Consider the following 20,926-nt stretch of genomic DNA (forward strand, 5'->3'; position numbering starts at 1 on the left):
GTGCCAGAGGGCTCAGGCCTGAGCCTGGGATCCTTGGTGGGAACTGCGTCCAACGTCCAATTAATTCATCCCTGAATCTAGACGCTTTACCCCACGTGATTACCCGGTTCTCTACCTCCCAGCACCTTCCCTTAATCCAGTCCCGCCCCCCAACACTACCTCCGCAGATGTCACTTTAGTGCTTCCCAGGGAGTTTTCCTATTTAAAGCCTCCATGCTTCCCCAAATCCTACCTCTGTACCTGGCTCAGATTGCCTGTCCCTGCCTCTCCCTTTTGCCCGTGTGCCCTCTGTGGCCTCCTGAATCAGGGCTGCCCACGCACTGCTCCTCCCCCACAAAAAACACCCCCCCACACGCATCTTTTTTTCATCCTCCTGACTCTTCCAGTCTCAGCGTCAGTGCCACCTCCTCCGGGAAGCCCTCCCTGCGTTGTCAGTTCCGAGCACCCGTATCAATGGCCCATCTTAAGGAGTTGTACATGGATACCTGGTTATTAACATTTGCTCCCCCCCCCATTCACACCCCCCCACCAACTTGTCTTGAAGACAGCTGACTCCTTAATGCAAGTGGTGGGGGCCTGAGAGGGAGGGAGAAGGGTGTAGATGAAATACCCCACAATGTCTCCTCCCATCAGGAGGCGCTGGGGTCCCAAGGGCTCTCCCTTGAGATAAAGCAGTGTGCCTGCACCCCAGCCAGCTCAAAGGCTAGGCAAGGAACGCCACGTGGCCAGTGTCAGAGGGCAGGGGTGAGGAGGGAGAGTGTGCAGCTTCTGAGTCCCTACCCCGTCCTCTGCCCACAGTCAGCCCGGCCTGCACTGCAGGACAGACTCGGGTACTCCAGGCTGAGGAAAGTGCATTCAGGAGGGACGAGGCAGCCAGGGTCATCCAGCCGGCAGAGGTGGGTCCTGCAGCCTCTCCACCTTAAAATCAAAGCAAAGTCCAGGCTCCCCCAACCCTGGGGTTTCAACCCTCCCTGACCCCTAGAGAAGGCATACCACACACCATGGGTGCTTGCAGGGGGCTTCAGCCCATGAAGCTCATCTGTGGACCCCAGAAGTTTCTTAAGAGTGCTCTGAACAGTCACCTCTCTCCCTGAGGGCCTGAGTTTGAGGTCACACTTCCTCCAGTTTGCTCTCCTGACTCACTGCTTACCTGTCTTATCAAAACAGCTCACCTACCACCCCTGTTGTTTAAGGGGTAGGGTGCTGCCCCCCGCCCACCCCCACCCCCCACCCCCAGACACCAAGGTATTTGTTTCTCCTGGAGACCAGAGTTTGGAAAATGAGGGCAAGGCTGCATTATTGCCCTGGAACTATGTCCTAAGGGACCAGAAGGTACCACATATCACCACCAGGGGGAGCCATTCTGTGGCCAGCAAAATCCAGTGAGGCCTTTGAGGTGAAGGGCCAGCTACCAGCTGCCCACACTGGGAGGTGGCATCTCTGGGATCTTTAGCCCTGGGCTCACACACACACACCACCCCAACCCCTGGTTCCACAGAGGGCAGCCCCACTCGTAGCCCATTTCCCCAGAGTGCCTGGAGATGTATACACCTCCTGCCAGGGCAACCAGGTTAACATGGCAGCACCCAATGACAGGGTCCTGAGAAGAGGCTCCCAGTACAAATCGGTAAGAAGGGACCAACCTGGTAAGTGGCTCCCCTTCCAGCCCATAGTCCCAGTGCTCCCACCACGCCCCACCAGCCAACTGCAGCTCAGTCTTAGACTAGCATGGCAACCCACCAGACCCTGCTGCCCAAGGGACACATCTCCCCCGCCGCGACTGGTGTCTTCAAATCCACCGTCCCCAGGAAGGACAGCTGGGCCAGAGTTCAAGATCCTCCCCTCTTCTCCTTGCCCCCGAAACCAAAAGAAGAAAAACAGAAACCAAAACAGAAAAACCAGGCTTGAGACAGCTTTGTTAGAACAACTCAGCAAAATAAAATTCCGGTTTATTGTTGGACAACATTGTTTCACACATACATCAAACAGGCCAAAAAAAATAAACAGCAACTTCATAGACAAAAAAAGGAAAAAAAAGAAACCTTTTATCTTTGGCCTTTTTAACCATCTCATACAAACCAACTACTTATAGTACAGCTAAGTACATACACAAAAAAAGTTACTGGAATGCTCGGAATAAGATTGTTTTTTTGTTGTTGTTTTTGCTTTTTTTACAAGGTTTTTTTTCTCCTTTGAGATTATAATGAACATGGTCACACCACAAGTAAAGTCAGAAGTAGGACAGAGAACGCTCCGAAGGCTGGTTTGGTCATCCGAGATCATTAAAAATGGCTGACCCCCTAACAATATGTACAAAAATATAAAATGTAAATAAAAAATACAAACAAATTTTCCTTTTTAAAGTACTTTAAGAAAAAAAGCAGGGCCTTGGAAGTTTTGGTTCTTTTTTCCTCCCCTGTTGCAAATTCGCGTTGTGGTTTTGGTTGGGTGGTGGAGAGCGCGTGTCATCTGCGGTGGCGCTGCCTGCAGTGGGCGGGCGGGCAGGCTGGACTCTCTACTCGAAGGTGACCACGTTTAGATTCTGAGACGGGAAGTGGAGGGTGAATAGGTCACGGTGGCCTTTTAAGTTTAACTTTTCCTTTTTTGCTGTCTAGTCATCCTCATCGGTCTTCTGCTTCTTGGTGTCAACATCGTCATCCTGGGAAGGGAAAGATGGTCAAGGTCCCTTTTCAACCCACCAGGCCCACCCACCAACTGCCTCAGCTCCTGCTGGCATTGCCAAGACAGGCACAGGCAGCCCCAGAGGCCTCTGGGAGGCTGGGCCCATGTTCCTTCCTGTTCCTGCTCAAGATGAGAAGGGAACCACTCGGGACCACCCACCACGCCAACTCCAACTACTTAAGTCCCATCAGCCCCTCCAGCTTTAGTGCCTCAGACCCCAACCCTCTCACCGCGTCAAGCCAGACCAGACCCACCTCGTCATCTTCAGCTGCCCGTTTGCCTGTAGCGGCCTCAGCCTCCTCATCTTCATCTCCATCCTCTTCCTCACCTGGAGAGAGTGAAGCCCAGGTAAAGCACTCTGCCTTCCTTAGCCAACCAGGGAGGGTCTTAGTACTCTCCCACGCAGTGGCAGCCAGAAACGGGGACGGGGACAGCAAAACTCCAGCTCCTTGGGCAATCTCCCAGTAACAGTCTTGGCAGGATGGAGTGCCCCTGATCTGTCTCTGCTGCCTGACAAACTGGGCCGTCAGGGTACCCACACTGCCCATCGCAGACATCTTGTCTCCAGAGAAAAGAAGGCGCAAGCAAAAGCCAGAGAAGCCAGACCAACTGATCAGTGTGTGGACGGCACTCTCCAGTGGGAGTGTGACCGTGGTGTTTGGGGCACAGCTCCACACCACTAACCTAAAGCAAGGAAAAAGATGCCGGCTCTGCAGGTGCAAGCCCAGTTGTAGGTGGTCCATTCGATCTGCCCCCCTGCGGGGAGCCCCCAGTCCCTCCCCACTTGCTAGAAGACAGAAAAAGGTACCCCCCAAAAGAGAGACAAAGCTACTCACCATCACCTTCCTCCTCCTCCTCCTCTTCCTCCCCACCTTCCTCCTCTTCTTCATCTACCTCATTGTCGGCCTCCTGCTCCCCATTTTCCTCGTTCTCCTCGACAGAAAACAGACCAGCTTACGGACGAGGACAGAACATCCCTGCCCCATCCCTTCTTCCAGACCCTGCCCAATGCTTCTACAGACCAGACCACCTAAGACACGCCCCCTGAAGCTCCACCAAGAGGTCCTGACACATAACTGTCCAAGGCCTCAGCCCCGCCCCCGCCCTGGATTAAGCCCAAAGTCTAAGTAAGAAATCTCAGCCAGGAGCTGCTACGGGGTCATGTCCAAGGTGGACACTCACAGCATTTCCGTTAGCAGGTGCCTCTCTCCCATTCTCCGCCTCCTCCACAACTTCCTTCTTCTCTTTTAAGTCCTTCAAAACGGAAAAGGAAGCCAGTCAGTCTTTTGGGCAACCCAGGGCTGCCAAAGGAGCCCAGGCCTTCAAGTACGAGGGATGCAGTGCTGATCTGGATGTCCAAAGCTAAAAGCTGAATGTTACAGGTGGACGGAGCACAGGATACTGAGTGTCAATGGTCAGGATTTCGTCCTACTTCTCAACCCTTAAAAACAAACACACTTTTAAAAAAAAGGGCCCACGACGGCTGTTCCCCCTGCGGCTTTACTCATGCTTCTTAGGAAAGGAGCCATGTGGCACCACAGCCCGAAACCTGTCTGGCCGGGCGGACGGGCCTGGGAACACTTCACTCACACACTCATCACGTACTTGTTTCCAACCAGAGGGAGCTCCGCCTCTCACAAACCCTTCTTGGAAGACACCAGGTATGTATGTGCCGTAAATAAATAAGGCAATGGGGGAGGGCCCTGACACTGCGGGAGTCCTCCCGTGGGTGGACTAGCCTGGGAAGGGGATGGGAGGGAGCTAACCGGCAAAACCGGGGAAGCAGCCTCACCAGCCAGAGGCCCCGCAGCCGGGCTCGAGCTCCAAGCCCTCAGTAGCGCAGGACCTGGCAAGCGCACAGGTTTTTGTTTTGTTTTGTTTTTATCTGAAGGAACCGGAATCCCACCAATCCCTCCATACCCAACAGCTGTCCCAGGAGGTGGCAGACCGATGCCTGGAAATGGGCGCGGGCTCAGGGGACGCTCTCTTGGGCCCGAGAGAAGCCTCTTGGCACTCAGGCGCGCCGCCCGCAGCGCCCTATTTCCGTCCCTGCCTCTCTCGCCCGTCCGCGGCTCAGCTCTGTGTCCGTCGGACCGCGCCTCGCAAGGCGGTCACGGCCCGGGTTCCAAAGGGCAGCGCCGCCGCGGACACTCCGAAGCCCCGTAACTTTCTCAGCGCGGCAGACTCCGCCGTCATCACAAAACAGACGTCGAACGGCGCGGAAGCGGAGGGCGCTCAGCCGCCGTCCTGCGAACAGCCCCCGGGCACCTGCCGGCCCCGTCCTCCAGCTTCTCCCCGTGCAGCCCACAGCGGACTCCGGCGCCGCCCGCTCCCGCCCCCTGGTGGCCGGAGCCCCGGGGAGCTGTGGGGGCGGGGAGGTCGCGGTGCGCAGGCGCGCACCCCCGCCCGGCGGGCTTTGCGCGCGGGCCTCTGCACGCACCGCGCGCGCGGAGCACGTGGCCCGGAGCAGCCGAGTGCGCCCCTGACCCCGGAGACCCGGCGCCCGCGGGCGGCACTGGCACCGCCGAGCGCGCGCCAGTTTCTTTCCTGTCTTTCCCGGCCTCTGGACGCCCCCGCCGCCTCCCCGCGCAGGCCTAGATGCGCGGTATCTAAGTCTCTGCATTTGGCGGGCAAAGTCCCGCGGGAGGCTGCCCCGAAGTCCGCGGGGCCTTTTCAGTCCCACAGCCCGAGGCCGTCGGAGACGCACTCCACAGGGCTCTTTATTGCTCTTAACGGGAAATCACCTTAGAGGAAAGCGAAAGCCCGCGTTGGGTAGGGCTGATCCTCCCCTCCAAACTAGTTCCCGGGCTGGGCCCAGAGAGGGCCGGAGGGAGCCCCTGCGGAGATCCGGGTCCCAATCTCCGCTCCTTCGGGGGAGTCGCTCCTGGGAAAGAACCAGAGGTGACGCCAGGGGTACAGGGATTAAGGAGACGCCAAGGTGACTCGCGCCCGTCCCTGCAGGGTCACTACAGAGGCGCGGACAAGGGCCGAAGGATAAAAAAGCGGTCCCTCCTGAAAGTACCGTGCTCCCGCCGAGGGCGGAGACACTCCCCGGGGCAGGCAGCGGGACCGATGCGGCGCGCAGGAGCGGAGCTGCGCCAAACGCGCAGGGCCTCAAAACCGAGGGCAGTGAACCCGCAGCACCGGGCCCCAACAGCCTCTGGTGCCCAATTCGACCCCGCAACAAGCCAGTCGCGGCCGCAGCTTTTGTTCGCCCGCGTAGCCTCCGGAGCAGCCGCAAATACGGTGCCCCCGGGCAGCCGCGGGGGGCGCCCATCATCGCCCCGGCGCGCCGCTCCTTCACTTTCCGTTTCCTCCCCTCCGGCGCGTGGGCTCGCCTCCTCCTCAGTCAAGCCCGGTATTGCTGGAGAATTACTGAAGCTGGGCGGCTGCTCCCGGCACACTGCCCCCCACCCCGGACGCCCACCCCCACCTCCCCGAGGGCACCCAGGGCGGAGAAGACCTTCACACCTCCGTGGAGACAACCGACGTCGCGACCCGCCGGCGGGCCGGCCCACTCCGCCTTATCAGAGCTTAGTCCAGATAAGCCTCCTCGGACCCACTACAAGGCGCGAAACGCAGCGGTCCGGCGCCGAACAAAGAGCAGCGCCGCCGGCGGGCGCTCGCCGCGGAGCCGCCACTTCCCGCAGCCGGTCTGCGCCCGCACACGCGCCCCCCCCCAGCACTTCCGATTCCAAACGCGCTGGAGTTTCAAAGTTATTTCCGTGCGCCCTGCGGGCCGACGACCCCCAGCCCGGCCCCTATCCTCCCGCCGCCACTCAGACGAGTCACAAACAAGTTTCGAGAGCCGTGGAGCAGCCTCCCCTCGAGCCTCTCAGCCTCCGCGCCAGCCCCTCCAGGTCCCTGAGGGCCCCCGGCCCACTCCCCGACGGGCATCACGTTTGCCCGCGGTGCTTCCCGCCCCCTCCCCCGCAAGCACAAAGAGTGGGCTGCCTGGGGGCCTAGGCTGGGGGCGGGCGGGCTCCCCGCATAGGGGAGCAACAGCGGGCTCGGGGTACCCAGGTGCCGCGCGCCAAACACCGCTCCGGTGGTGGCGGCGCGCGAACCCCAAAGGGGCGGGCGGCGTCTAACCTCACCTTGGTGGTAATTTCGGAGCTGGTGTCCACGGCCGCGTCTGACATGATGGGGCACGCCGGTGATCCGATGCACGGATTAAAAAGAAAGCGGGAATTCGACGACTCTGGCGATAAAGCTGCCGGAGCCCGCGGCGGCGGAGGAGGCGCGCGGCGGAGGTGGCTGCGGCGAGCGGGGAGCCGGACACGGGAACAATGCAAAGATGGCTTTTCAGAGCAGCCAGTGGAGAACTCACGCGGCGCCAGAACCTTTAATATAGATTAGTGGGCGGCGCTCGGCCTCCCTTGCCCGAATACTATTGGCTTACAGCAGGGAGCGGGCGCTCACTCATTGGCTCGATTCCGAACAATGGGCAAGCATGCTTAAAGCGGCAGTGCCTTCGTGCGTCCCGCGCTGCGCAGTCGCCGACCGTACTGTCATTCAAGGCCTGAGTTTGCTGGGTCTCATCGGGACCAACGCCGTGGGGGAGGGGCGCGCGCTCGCGCTCGGGGCGCGCGCTCCCGCCGCTGTTTTGCTTGAGGCTGCTGACGCAGAAAGCCAAAGCGCGGCAAAGCTGCGCGCCCAGCCCCCGGTCCTCACCCCTCCCAGCGCTTGCTCGGAAGAAGCGGGGGAGGAAAGAGGAGGCGGCTGCCGGCCCACACGACGGCTGCCAGCGAGGGGGAGGGGAAGGCCGGGTGCTGGGCTGTGCTCGCCCCGGGCGGTGCCCTGCACATTGCCCGTATGCCCACCCCCCGCGCCTTGGCACATCCCACCATGAGCTGATCCAGCGCAAGTCGGCGGAAGCCCCACGACGAGCAATGAGGGCGTGAGGCTAAGACCCGCGTATTTGGGGCGCCCCGTCTTCTACCACGTCCACCCCCTCTGCCCAGCTCCCGGCGCCCGGAGTCTGGGGAGGTGACCCCGTCGTCCACTCCCAGCCCCAGCGTCTGCCGCCTAAGCCAGCCTACGAGTGGGTTCCGTGCCAAGCACACACACTCGGGGATTCGTGCATCCAGGGGACTTGAGGGCCTGTGTAGGCTCTGACCTCGAACAGGACGGCCCGCGGGCGTCGCACCACACAACGGTCCCCGCACTTTAGGTTTCTGGTTTGCGCCTGCCCCGAGCGGTCACTGCCGTCGCGACAGCTACTGGGATCCTTCCAGGGCCCGGCCTTCGAGTCTATCGCCCTCCCACCCCGCTTAAGACTCTGCCAAGGGCACATGAACTTATTCTTTGCAGGGTTATTCGAGGGGTAATAATCGTCTTTTAGACCAGTTGATCTAGTCCTTGGGGGCTCCATGAAGTTTGGGGCGCCATTTAGGGAACACGCGGAGCCCGAAGAAGGGAACCATTAAGACGCCACACTCAAGATGGCGTTGGACTCGGCAAGCCTGGCGTGACGTGGCGACCCAACCCACTCAGACTGTCTGAAAACCGTCGGCGACACTCTCCTCATCACCATCGCATTTGGCTGTCGAACTAAAAAAACAGCTGTGTGGGAGGAAAGATTAGAATAAGTGGAAAGACGTTCCCGGAAAATACCGGTGCCACACACAAGATGGCGACAGATAGGGTTCATCCCCGTGTTGCCAGAAGGGGGCGCCCGACACGGAAGGCGGGACTCGGGAGAAGCGAGTGCACACTGGCTGAGAGTGGCGGGCGAACACAAAGTTGACGCTTTGCGTCCTGCCATTGGCAGGTTCCGCTGTCTGTCTCTTGGGGCCGCCGATTTGGGAATGGAGAAAACCCGGAGTGTGGGATTATGGAGGAGGGACGGATGCCAAGTTCTGCAGTGCTTGAAGTCGGGGGCGAGAGGAGAGGCTGAGTGGGTCGCCCTTCTTGGTTTTCTTAGGTCAGGGGCCAACTGGCCCCATTCCCACCGCGAGACCCCCTTAACTGAGCTCACCCCGCACTCTCCCGGCTGCCTCCCCAGGCCCCGGACTCGGCTGCCCAGCCGCGAGCAGGCGCGTAGGGCCACCCACTCCCCCTGTCCCTCGCGCCTCAGGCCCGCATCCCCTTTACATCTGCCAGTCTGGCCGCTGGCCTGTGGGGGCTTTCCCGAGCGAATTGGCCTTTAGGGAGAGAGAAGCCCGGGCTCCCTGTCCTTTGGCGGGGAGAAACATGGGGCAGGTGCTGGACAGGGCAGGGGCACGGCGCCACCTCCCGCTGCCTGGCGGTCGCCATCCCGTCCCGGTTATGCAGCGGCGGAGGGGGCGCCCTCCGGGTCCCCGCCCTGCCCCAGGGCGCCCCAATGGCTGGAGGTGGGATCTTCCCCAGGGCGGGCGCGCGCCAATCCAAGGGACTCGCAATGGTGAGGACCACGAGTCCAAACCTTTTGTTCGGTCCACTCCCGCCCGCCATCAGTTGCCTTCATTGCGACGCGGACCTGAGGCCGCCCTTCGCCCCAGAGGAGGAAGGTTCTCCTTGGCCGTTGCAGCCGCGACCTTTCCTTTGTGTCACATTATCCGAGAGGTGGAGGGATTGTGCGGTATCATAAATGGGGTAGAAGAGAGCCTTTTACCTGCGGCGCAACCATTAAACTCTGGTTACCCTGGAGGGGATTGTTTGGTTCACAAAACCCGGATGCATTGAGAGCTTGTTCTGTGCCGCATTTAAGCGATTGAGTCTTCTTCCCTGTCTGGATAGTGGCATTGGGCAGTTTTCTCTATGTCCACGGCTGAAAACTGGACATGACTGTTCTGGATTCTGGCCATTTTGGGGGGCCAGGGGTGGGGGTGGATCCAACTGGATGAATGTGAATTTCCCTCGAAAAACTGCTTTGCCTGGCCCTGTGCCTATGCAGCTGACTTTGCTAGAAGTGGGTAAGGAAGGCTCATGTCCACCTGGTTCTGGAACCAGCATTTACCTTCACTGAGCACTCACTGACTGCCTGGTGTGTACATGGCAGTGAGCCTTTGGCTCATGCTTCAAGCATTTTCATTTATTCTCCACACCTTCCAAAGTAGGTAGGACAATTATAGGGTTGAATTATATGAAATTGATGGTTTTTTATAGGTCAAAACCAGTTGAAAATCAGCAAATTTATAGGTTCAGTGTCTAATATGATATCACTCTCCTTTTAACAAGTCAAGAAAGCCGACCAAGGGGGGACTTCCTTGGTGGTCCAGTGGTTAAGACTCTGCACTTCCACTGCAGGGGGCACGGGTTCGATCCCTGGTCGGGGAACTAAGATGCCTCATGCCAGGCGACTGGCCAAAAAAAAAAAAAAAGGAAAGCAGACCAAGGGATTATAGCAAGGGACCTGGAGTAACCAAGTGAATCAGTGACTAAGTTGAGGCTAAAAGCCTAGAATGGAGGAATCTGCGTTGTTAGATGAGCGATGGATCAGAAGTGGCCTTGGAGGACTTCCCTGGTGGCGCAGTGGTTAAGAATCCACCTGCCAATGCAGGGCACACGGGTTCGATCCCTGGTCCGGGAACATCCCACATGCTGCAGAGCAAGTAAGCCCGGGCGCCACAACTACTGAGCCTGTGCTCTAGAGCCCACAAGCCGTAACTACTGAGTCCGTGTGCCACAACTACTGAGGCCCGCGCACCTCGAGTGTGCTCTGCAACAAGAGAAGCCACCGCTATGAGAGGCCTGCGCACCGCAACGAAGAGTAGCCCCCCGCTCGCAACTAGAGAAAGCCCGCACACAGCAATGAAGACCCAACGCAGCCAAAAAAAAAAAGTGGACTTGGACCTCCATCTTGCCATAGAAGTGTGGTATTTGACAGCTCATAAGTGAAGGAGTTATTTAGGCTAATCAAGAGCCTCATTCCTCCAGTGACACGCAACCCTTCCCCTCCTTTGCTGTTTCTGAACGGGGTGTTCTTCCTGACCCCTGCCACTTTCACTTAGTGGATGCACCTCTGCCCTTTGCTGCTTCTGTAGCCTTTCAAACTCCCCCCCACCCAAAGACAAACTGGTATGCCCTGGTAGCCCACATTTCCTGTCCCTGGTCTGTTTACAGCCTGAGGTGCACTGGGCTTAGGTTAGAGCTGCTCTAAGCCCCGGGACCCAAATGGCCTCCAGGCAAGTTTTGTTTTTAGGGAATTTGCATTAGGGACACCTCTGGATTGGTTGCCTACACACTCTCAGTTGGACAGCAGGCCTCTCTCTGCAGGCCTGAGGCACACATTTATTTCACTTGCCTGACCCTGTAGGCACATGTGTTTGCAATTCTTGCTCCTAAGCCATTTTCAACATATTCCTAATTGTTCATCTCACAGTTTTGATTCCCAAGAGACCAGAAAGAATATAAATGCTGTTAAAGCTGCCTGGGTTCAAATCCCAGCCCTGCCACATGCTGGCTGTGTGAATTTGGGAGAGTTACCTCCTCACCTCTAAAAAATGGAGATGACAAAAATAGTACCTACCTTCCACAGTTATGGTGGGAACTGAACAAGTTAATATTCAGAAAGTGCTTAAAATAGGGTCTGGCACATCCAGGAAAACTGTCAGTGTTCTCAGGATTCCATTTTCCAGCTGCCATCTGTACCTAAGTGGGCTGGTTTCACAGTTTTTGCAGGACTCTGGACAAAGGAACAATGTCTTCAGAAAATTCTTCCCATACTCAGTGGGAGATGAGGGCACCAGCCTAGGTGAGTTTCTGGAAGCCTATGATTCGGTGCCCAACATGTTGGCAGCCCCTCTGGCCTCAGAGGAATGACAGAGTCTGAGAGGCACCCTGAATGGAACAGGCCTCGAAAAAATCACGCCTTTAGAAACCCAGGACTTTCAGGCTGTGGTTTCCTTGCCCAGGCATCAGGGCCTGGGGAGCTTCCAGGGGCCTTTCAACATTCCCGCCCTGCTGAGCCCAGATGGGATTGTGTAAGAGCACTCCCCACATGCCTGCTCTCTCGTGCAGCACGCTTGGGCCTGCCCGTTCTCCTGGGGAGCTGTGCCAGAAGGCCCTGGTACCCACACAGGTCTGGCCACCCAGAGTCTCCTTCCTGGCAGGGAGAGGGTGGAACATCTCTTGAAGTTCAGGGCCTGCTTCCAAACTGATGCCAAGCTGGAGTCCTGGTTGGAGGCGGGCTGAGGGGGCAGGGGGAGGTGTGCGTGCTCTGTACAGTGCCACTGCCGCCCCCTGAGCACACTCATGCCATGGTGTCTCCAGGAATCTTCTGCGGGCCTGTGCCATTTCCCAGTCCCTCTTCCCTGCATCCATCGAGTGTGTGGGGGCCTATCTGCATAGCTCGAGTGGGTGTTTTGCTTAAGCTCTGGGTACCGTTTGTGAGTGCGTGGGCCCAGCATCACGGGGGCAGGTGAAGGTGCCAGCTGGGGGAGCACGTGTGTGGGCACACGCCCTGTAGCCCTGCCTGGGAATGCCTGTGAGAGCACTGCGCGTGAAGAAAGGTTAAGCACGTATGAGGAGGCAGCCCTGTGCAGCAGCACTCGATGTGACCACGAGGAGGCATTTCACGAGGCGTCCCCACGCCTGTCCCTTCCTGCCACCCAGCCCTGCATGGAAACCCAGCCAGACAGGAGCCGAGAGCGGGCCCCAGCTGAGGGTCTAGGTGCTCTAGGCCAGGCCAGAAATCCCAGTCCAGTTAAGCTGGAAGTTGGGAGAGGCAGGCTCTTTGACATCTTGAACCTTCCTCTTTCCTCTTCTCTGTTCAACTCAAATGGGGGGCTTCCCTGGTGGCGCAGTGGTTAAGAATCCACCTGCCTGTGCAGGGGACACGGGTTCGAGCCCTGGTCCGGGAAGATCCCACCTGCCGTAGAGCAACTAAGCCCGTGCGCCACAACTACTGAGCCTGCGCTCTAGAGCCCATGAGTCGCAACTACCGAGCCCACGTGCCACAACTACTGAAGCCTGCGCGCCTCGAGCCCGTGCTCTGCAACAAGAGAAGCCACCGCAATGAGAAGCCCGTGCACGACAACGAAAAGTAGCCCCCACTCGCCGCAACTAGAGAAAGCCTGCGTGCAGCAGGGAAGACCCAACGCAGCCGAAAATAAAACATAAATTAAAATTTTAAAAAACCAAAACTCATATGGGTCTTTTCCACCTTTCCTTCACCCCTGGTGGAGGAGCCCCCCCCCCAGTCTTGTTTGGGGGAAGAAGGTATGAGGGATGGAGGACCCACCGCCAGCCAGGAGTTGCTCACTGTCTCACACCAAAGAGGGGTACAGACAGGGTGACCAACTGTCCGGGAGGCGGAACTCTCAGTGCTACAACTAGGAAACTCCTGGATGCACCACTGGACACGCTGATTACCCTGGTCGGGTCCTTATTCACACACTGGTAAGTATGGCATTTTTCAAGAAACCTATGACGCCCCGTCAGGAAGAAGGGTCCTGTAGCCCTCAATCCCAAAACAGCTTCCCGCTTGGATTCTGCTTCTCTGCCGTGGAGAAGCCAGGGTGGCGCTGGGAGCGTTTGGTTTGCACGTGGTAGAGCAGAAGGACTGAGGGGCTTAGGGAAGACCACAGAGCAAGCTGGTGGTCTTCCAGGACTTCCCGCACCCTCCCAGGAGGGCTTGCAGATGCCACGTGCAGTGATGGTCGCAAGCCTAGGAATCTGTTGGTTTCCAGATCCAGGTGGGAGCAAGGGTCTCTAGAACTGGGGGAGGAGATTTCGGTCTCCTTTAAAAAAATGTTCTCTCCTCCAAGAGGTTTTCTGAGAATTTCACAGGGGACAAAAAGTGAGGCTCGGGCTTCCCTGGTGGCGCAGTGGTTGAGAGTCCGCCTGCCGATGCAGGGGACACGGGTTTGTGCCCCGGTCCGGGAAGATGGCACACGCCGCGGAGCGGCTGGGCCCGTGAGCCATGGCCGCTGAGTCTGCACGTCTGGAGCCTGTGCTCCGCAACAGGAGAGGCCACAACAGTGAGAGGCCCGCGTACCGCAAAAAAAAAAAAAAAAAAAAGAAAGTGAGGCTCTCACTTGGACAATTCTATAGGAAAATCTCAAAACAGGACGAACCATTACCCCAGAACTCAAACCTCCCCAGGGAAGGGAAAGAAAGTTGGCAGCACGTTTTCTAGGGAAGTGCCAGCTCCACGTGCATTTAAAGCCTGAGAGGAAAGCCAGAGCTCACGCACCTGAACTGAGAGCTCCCCAGGCCTCCTCAGCTGCAGTGTGTTCTCAACATGCTGCATCATGGCCAGGCCTGGAATTGTACCGTTTACTGGCTCTTAGCAGCTTTCTCCAGGGCAGGCCACTCTCTCTTGCCACTCAGGTGCTTGAAGAGTGTTGCCTCAGAAGCATAGGCCAGACGTCTCTGCATCCACCTGGCTGCTGGCAAGGCCTCAGTTCTCCCACTCGCTAAGCGGAGGGAAGAATATGGCGCAGGTCCCAGGGAGAGAACAGCATGGCTGTTGGTCCCCACTCCGTCCTGGGTTGTTCACGGGGCCACAGTGCTCTGAGGTGCAAAGTCCTTGGCCAACACGTGGTTTTGAGACCCCCTGAAGTATTTATCACCTTGCTAGTAATCAGTCTCCTCTTGGGCCATATGTGATAGGTTGGAGGCTTCCTCAATTAAGATTTTCAGGATGATAAAATGTATTCCAGAATGTTCTTCAGAAGCCACCACTACTATTAAACAAGGGGCATTCCATGATGGAAGTAAAATGTGTTCTGAATACCTGTAGAAAGATAAAAGGGAAATTAGAAATTAATGATTAATGTTAATAAGTGAGCCTGCATGAAATGAAACAGCTCTAAAACAGGGCAGGACAAGCGTTAAGAAACAACCTTAGCTGAGAACCCCAGCTTCTGATTACTTAAAGCTTTCAGCTTCGTGGAAGGCCATCACCTGGCAGTAGTGGGGATTCTGCATGATTCCTCTCCTCAGTCCAACCTTTCTTCCTCACGGGACCATCAGTAGGAGTGGGGCACACCAGGGGCTGGAGGATCCATTCCTAGGCTTGATGGACACTTGTTCTAAGCAAGTCCCTTTACCCTCCCCACCTTGTTCGCATCATCTGGGCTGAAATGAGAGGGAATTTCTGGGCATATTGTGTATGCATTCCCCTCCCTGAAGGCTGGGGGTGACAGGGGCAGGTCTGGTTGTGTCCTCGCTCGGCATGGCCCTGTGCCTTATACATCTGGCTATACTTCAAGAAATGACCATTCAGTTGCTCTGAATCAAATGGAACTGGGTCCGATGTTCCACTGAGCCAGCCCTGATCCTGGGTGTTAATGCCTGCCCTGTGCCAGAGGAGAAGAGAAAAATTGAACACGCTTCAAACAGTTATGGCAAGCGCCCCTGCAGATGGAGAGGATGGGAAAGAGCCTCGTTTTACAGATGGAGACCCTGGGACCCAGAATAGGAGCCCGATTTGCCACCAGCATGGCCCCTGGCCAGGACTAGAGCCCCCTTGGCCCTGGCTGCCAGGGCTCCATGCCACCCACCCTCCTTCTCGATGAATGATGGGCCATGGCTGACACCAGCTCTAAAAACCCAAAGGCCAGGGCAGACCACAGGGGTCAGGGGTGCTTCCTCGAGCAAGTAGGGCTTGGCAAGAGCCTGAAGTCGGGGTAAAAGGTGAGGGAGAGAGCAGGGCCGAGACAGTCTGGGCAGCTCCAACATGGAAACAAGCCAGACAGGCACACGAACAGGAACGTGAGGCAGGAGGGTCAGAGGGAAGAGGGTACTTCTGAAATCTGTCTTGCTCCAACCAAGCAGAGACATTCCAAATGTGCCCTTCCACCTTAAGGCATGGCTACTGGGCTAGAACCCTGAAGACCTGCCGCACCAGGGACTGAGCAAGTGACACAGCTGCAGCCCTGGCACATTGAGGTGTAAGCGGTAGAGAGGCCATGTGAGAAAGGCAGCTCCTGTTTACTGAACAAAGTCTGGGTCAGACATTGTTCTGCCTTCTAGACCCACAGTAAATCATTCAATCCTATCTGGCTTGTTATCCCCACCTCACAAAAGAGGAAGCTGAGGCACAAAGTGGGTGGGTGTTGCCCAAAGTACATGGCAGAGCTGGGCTTTAAAACCAGGTGCAGGGCTTCCCTGGTGACGCAGTGGTTGAGAGTCCGCCTGCCGATGCAGGGGACACGGGTTCGTGCCCCGGTCTGGGAAGATCCCACATGCCGCGGAGCAGCTGGGCCCGTGAGCCATGGCCGCTGAGCCTGCACGTCCGGAGCCTGTGCTCCGCAACGGAAAAGGCCACAGCAGTGAGAGGCCCGTGTACTGCAAAACAAACAAACAAACAAAAAACAGGTGCATATATGGGAAAAGAATTTTTAAAAGAGTGGATATATGTATATGTATAACTGATTCACCTTGCTGTACAGCAGAAACTAACACAACATTGTAAATCAACTAGACTCCAATAAAAATTTTAAAAATAAAGAACACAAGTGCTCTCTCTCTCGCTCTCTCTCTCTCTCTCTCTCTATATATATATATATGTAAACAGGTGCAGCCCCAGCTTTCAAAGGGAAAAGTCACTGGTCACAGGCAATCCTACCCCCATCAGCCTGTGCCCACCCCCCATCCTCAAACCATGGACAGGATCCTCCTGGGCTTTCCTCTGTGATGGGTAAGGAGTTTATTTTCACCAGCTGAGGCGCTCGCGTATCCCCCAGCAGATGCCTCTCAGGTTGCAGAAGGAGCAGAGAAGCCGCCCCAGATGAGTGCTTTCTGGCTGCGAGGCAAGATTCTTTCTGGTGGGATCCGATAACCTGGCGGGGGGGGGAGGGAACGGCGTTTTGCAACTGTTTGCTGCCAAAGGCTCACCAGAAAGTTAGCCTGCTGAAAACTAAGTACTCCCAGGCTGTTTCATTGAGCTTTTTTGTGACATCAGTAGACAATTGGCAACAATGCCTTAAACATTTCTCCAGGCTACCATTGACCACGGCCTTGCTCTGGGCTGTGGAAGCACAGCATTGCACAATGTTCATTTTACAGCAACCCATGGGACAAATTCCTCTCAGGCCTCAGCAGCGCAGTGTAGCCTGGTGGTTAGAAGCACAAACGCCAGGTGCCCCGTGCCCCCGTCCTCTTGTTGGGGGCAGGAGCCCATCAGACCAGGGTTCCTTCTCTCCTGCCTCTGTGGCTTAGCATGAGTTCTTGGACACGATTTAACCTCCATGAGCTTCAGTTTTCTCACCTGTAAAATGGGAATCAATTACACCCTCCTAAGACTTCTCCTGGGGAATTCCCTGGTGGTCCAATGTTTAGGGCTCCTCACATTCATTGCCGAGGGCACGGCCAAAAAAAAAAAGACTTCTCCCGAATAACTTGCTTCAGTTTTTCTTTATAGATCCTCTGTGATTTATAACTAAGCACATTTCCTTCTCTGTCTGGGCTGCCAGAAGCCCAGCACCCGCCTTGAGGGCACTTCTGGGTCCCACCCCGAGGTTGATGGGACTAACGCCACCCCCTCTTACTTCCTACCCTATTTTCCCTTAGCCCAACTTCTTCAGTGATTTTTTTTTCCTGTTGGCCTTTAGGTATTTTTATGAACTTTAGAACCAAGGCCTAAATTAATTAACATGATAATTAAACAAGCTGGAGCCCTTTATACCAAAGCACTTTCTCTCAGGTTATGCCTTTTAAGCCTCACACCAATCCAGGTAGGTGCCCCATTATACAGAAAAGGAAATGGAAGCCCCCGGAGGGAGCTGGTGGGGTAGAGACAGGTCATTCCACGTCACCCCAGCCGCCCAGCGCCGGCCTCCCTTGGCCCCTGCCCTGGCCCCTGAAGAGGCTGCCCCCAACTCTTCCAGCCCTTCCCAGCATCCCCTACCTGCCCCTCCCTCACACTTCCCTTCCATCCCACTCCATTTCCCTGTTATCATTCTTTTGTCTTTTGGGGGACTTTCCAAGAAATGGCAACATTCATTGCATTATTTAAGGATGAGTGAAAAATCAGCCACCCCTCTCCATGGCCCCCTCTATGGCACTTACACCACATAATTCAGATTTGGCTCTCTCGTGACAGGAATGTTCCGAATGCTGGCGTGCTATTCAGCCCAAGGAAGTGTGGTCCAACCCTGCCAGGAACAAGCCTCATGAGCTCAGAACACAGGAGCCACCCACAGCCTCCCTGCCCCTTTCCTGGGACTTTCAACTTGGATGCTCCCTGGCTGAGCCTGGGCTGGTCCCTCAGAGAACCCAAAGGCAGGCTGGGAAGACCCACCGCCCCACCTGGCTCCCCGTCACTCCCTGAACTGGCTTCCTGGGGAAGGCCCAGGACCCCGAGGGGCTCACAAATTCTCAGTGAAATGCAGAGGGGACACTCTTCAAATTCAATTCCCAGCTGCCATCTGAGGCTCAGAACCTTGAGTCCAGCTGAGCACGTGAAGCCCCGGATGTGCACACATGGGCCTGGAGCTGAGTTGGGGTCAGATGGAGAGAGTGGAATTGCTTGCAGAATATGGGGAGGGGGATTTGAGCTCTTCCAGGACACTGGGCAGCGGTCATTTTGTTCACATCTCAATAAGAAAGCAACCGATGCATTTCCTGGTGGCGCAGTGGCTAAGAATCCACCTGTCAATGCAGGGGACACGGGTTCGAGCCCTGGTTCAGGAAGATCCCACATGCCGCAGAACAAATAAGCCCACGAGCCACAACTACTGAGCCCGTGTGCCACAACTACTGAAGCCCGCGTGCCTAGAGCCTGTGTTCCACAACTAGAGAAGCCACCACAATGAGAAGCCCTTGCACCACAAAGAAGAGTAGCCCCCGCTCGTCGCAACTAGAGAAAGCCCACGCACAGCAGCGAAGACCCGATACAGCCAAAAATAAATTAATTTTTAAGAAAAAAGAAAGAAATCAACCCACAACTTAGAGCTTGTTGGTAACTTTTATTATTATTACTTGGTGGTAGTTTTTGTTCTCGGCATACAAAGCTCATGATTGTTGCCTTTCAAGAAACTGTGGCCATGAGCTTGATGGTGTTAGCCCCAAGGTCACCCAGCTCTGCCCTGAAGGCTCTGATCCCTGCCCTGGGGTCTCGCTCCCAGGGGACCTCAGTCCTTATCTGTCCACAGTGGCTGCAACCGTGTGTAAGTCACCAGGAGCCAGGGCTGCCTGCTGCCTCCAGGCTGCTGGAGGGGATAGGAGGCAAAGGGGCCGGCAGGAGAGGCCAGGAAGTGTCACAGCCTGAAACCCCAGAAATAGGGTCAGGGAGCCCCAACCCTTGTGCCTCACTCATGGGCTCCCGGTGATGGGGGAGCCGGCCTTGCCTAACAAGACAGAGGCACGGGGTGAGAATGGCAGCCGGGGGCAGGCCTGGTGCTGGCCTGGAAACCCTCAGCAGACAGGCACACGGCAGGCACGCTGCAGCCACACCCCTGGCCTTGGCCCAGCTTCTCTCTTCAGTGGACCAGGCCCCGTTCCAGTTTTCTACCTCCCGATCACGGGTGTGCACGTGCCTTTAAGTGCAACCGTGAACACGTAGCCATGTCTGGTGACATGTTTCGTGAGTGTGAGCCAGACATGTGTGTTCACGCATGTGCAGACATAAGCATGTGCTTACAATGTTTGTAGTCATGCAAGCATCCCTCCCATCTAGGGGCTGGAGCACAAAGCCGGTCTCTGCAGGTACACAGGTGTTTGCTTTATTTTCCTTTGTACTTTTCTGTATTTTTAAACCTTCCCGATTGTTAGCATTCACACACACACACTCCCTGCCCTGGTCACCACCCAGTGAGGGAGGCAGGCACAGAAGGGAAGGTACACACTGAGTGTGACGAAGGCCACAGCAGCGAGAACCTAGGGGAGAGAGCAGACAAGCTCTGCCTGCGCAGTTAGGGAGGGCTTCCCAGAGGAGGCATCTTCTGAGCTGGGACTCAAAGATGAGGAGGCTGATCCGGGTGGGTTGGGGGCCTTCCCTGCTGATCACTCCTCCCTGCCCCACCCCCTTTCCTCCAGCAGAACCCTCCCTCCCGTGGCCCCTTGCTTTACTGTCTCCATCTCCCATTCTCATTCACTGTGCCTCTGGGACAAGTCCACGTACCTCCCTTGTGCCTTGGTTTTCTGACCAAAACAACAACAGCAAACAAGCAAATCAAACAAACAGCTAATAATGCAGCGTATCTGGGTGAGAATGGATCCTCAGCTCCAGTGGAAGCATTTCATTTGGCCCAGTCTTTTTCTAGATGGTGCCGACTCATCTAAACCTAAGAACAGAAAGGGACTGTGGAACTAACCCAGTTCCACATCTCACCCTGGGAAGCATGATCCCTAAATAAGCCCCCTTGGGGGTCACCTGGTCTCAGCCTGAATGCCTACCTGCACACACAGGTGAGCACACAATCCTGCACGGATGCCCTTGCACCTAGTGAAATGCCCACCTCCCCACCGGCCATCAGATCCCGGGTAGCTTCCTTGACCCCTGCCAAGCTCCCTCCCGGTGCCTCCCTCCCCTGCCTGGGACTGAGGACACAGTGGCCTGGGGACCAGTAGGAGCTCGGCCTCCTCCTCACTGTGTGGACTTAGAGAAGTCAATTAACTTCTCTGAGCCTCAGTTTCTTTTTGTAAAGGTGGGAAGGGGATGAGAGAAAAGTTACAGTTTGCCAACTGTAAACTGCTCTGCAGATGCTATTTATTATGATTAAACCATTTGAGAGCAATTACAGAGCAACCATCAAGGATTATAGAACAATAGAGGGGAAATTGCACACATATGTGCTAGAGAGGCCCCCCAGGAAGAGCACTTTGAGCGAGTCCTCTGTGGCTGCCTTTGGGTGGTATCTCTTGCCCTGCATTCCCTGCACAAGATAAAACACCTCTAATCCTCACAGCCAACCTGGAGACGGCCCAGCCCCACATGACGACGGGGACCTGTTGGCTCATAGGAGTGATCAGCTAGCGCAGGGACAACAGGCCGGCCCCGGAATTCAGGTTTCTGGCCACGAAATGTGGGTGCTTTCCACTCTGTAGTGCAGTAGGACAGTTTTCAAGCCAGAGAGATTTGACAAGATATGAGTCACACGCGTTGATGAAGAGAAGTCACATTTGTGGTGAGGGAGGGCAGTCATTCATTCAGCAACACCTGCTTGAACACCTATCTCCTGTTGAGTAAATGACAGCGAGGAGGGGGGCCATCAGAGGATGCGTGCGGGCTCCTAAGGGCTTCTGTGGCAGAGACCAAGCTTGTGCCTTCCCCGCCCGCCTGAGTTCTAAGCAGGGCCCTGGCCCGAGGCTGGCAGGGACTGGCCCCAGGCAGTTACCAGGAGCCTCCTATACATGGGCAGAGCCTCTGGTT

The 20,926-nt window shown here is 56.4% G+C and overlaps 1 protein-coding gene across 1 annotated transcript; it reads right to left on the reverse strand.

Annotated features, from left to right (window-relative positions):
- Positions 1-1,914: 1,914 nt before the first annotated feature.
- PTMA (prothymosin alpha) lies at positions 1,915-6,952 on the reverse strand. Its single transcript, XM_079709764.1, has 5 exons — positions 6,780-6,952; positions 3,865-3,936; positions 3,519-3,612; positions 2,937-3,010; positions 1,915-2,659 (listed from the first exon to the last, which is right to left on the reverse strand). The coding sequence occupies exons 1-5, from the start codon at positions 6,822-6,824 to the stop codon at positions 2,612-2,614; spliced, it is 333 nt and encodes a 110-aa protein (XP_079565890.1). The 5' UTR covers positions 6,825-6,952; the 3' UTR covers positions 1,915-2,611.
- Positions 6,953-20,926: the final 13,974 nt, after the last annotated feature.

The sequence above is a fragment of the Hyperoodon ampullatus genome (genome assembly GCF_949752795.1).
Source record: "Hyperoodon ampullatus genome assembly, chromosome: 8".
NCBI classification, from domain to species: domain Eukaryota; kingdom Metazoa; phylum Chordata; class Mammalia; order Artiodactyla; family Ziphiidae; genus Hyperoodon; species Hyperoodon ampullatus.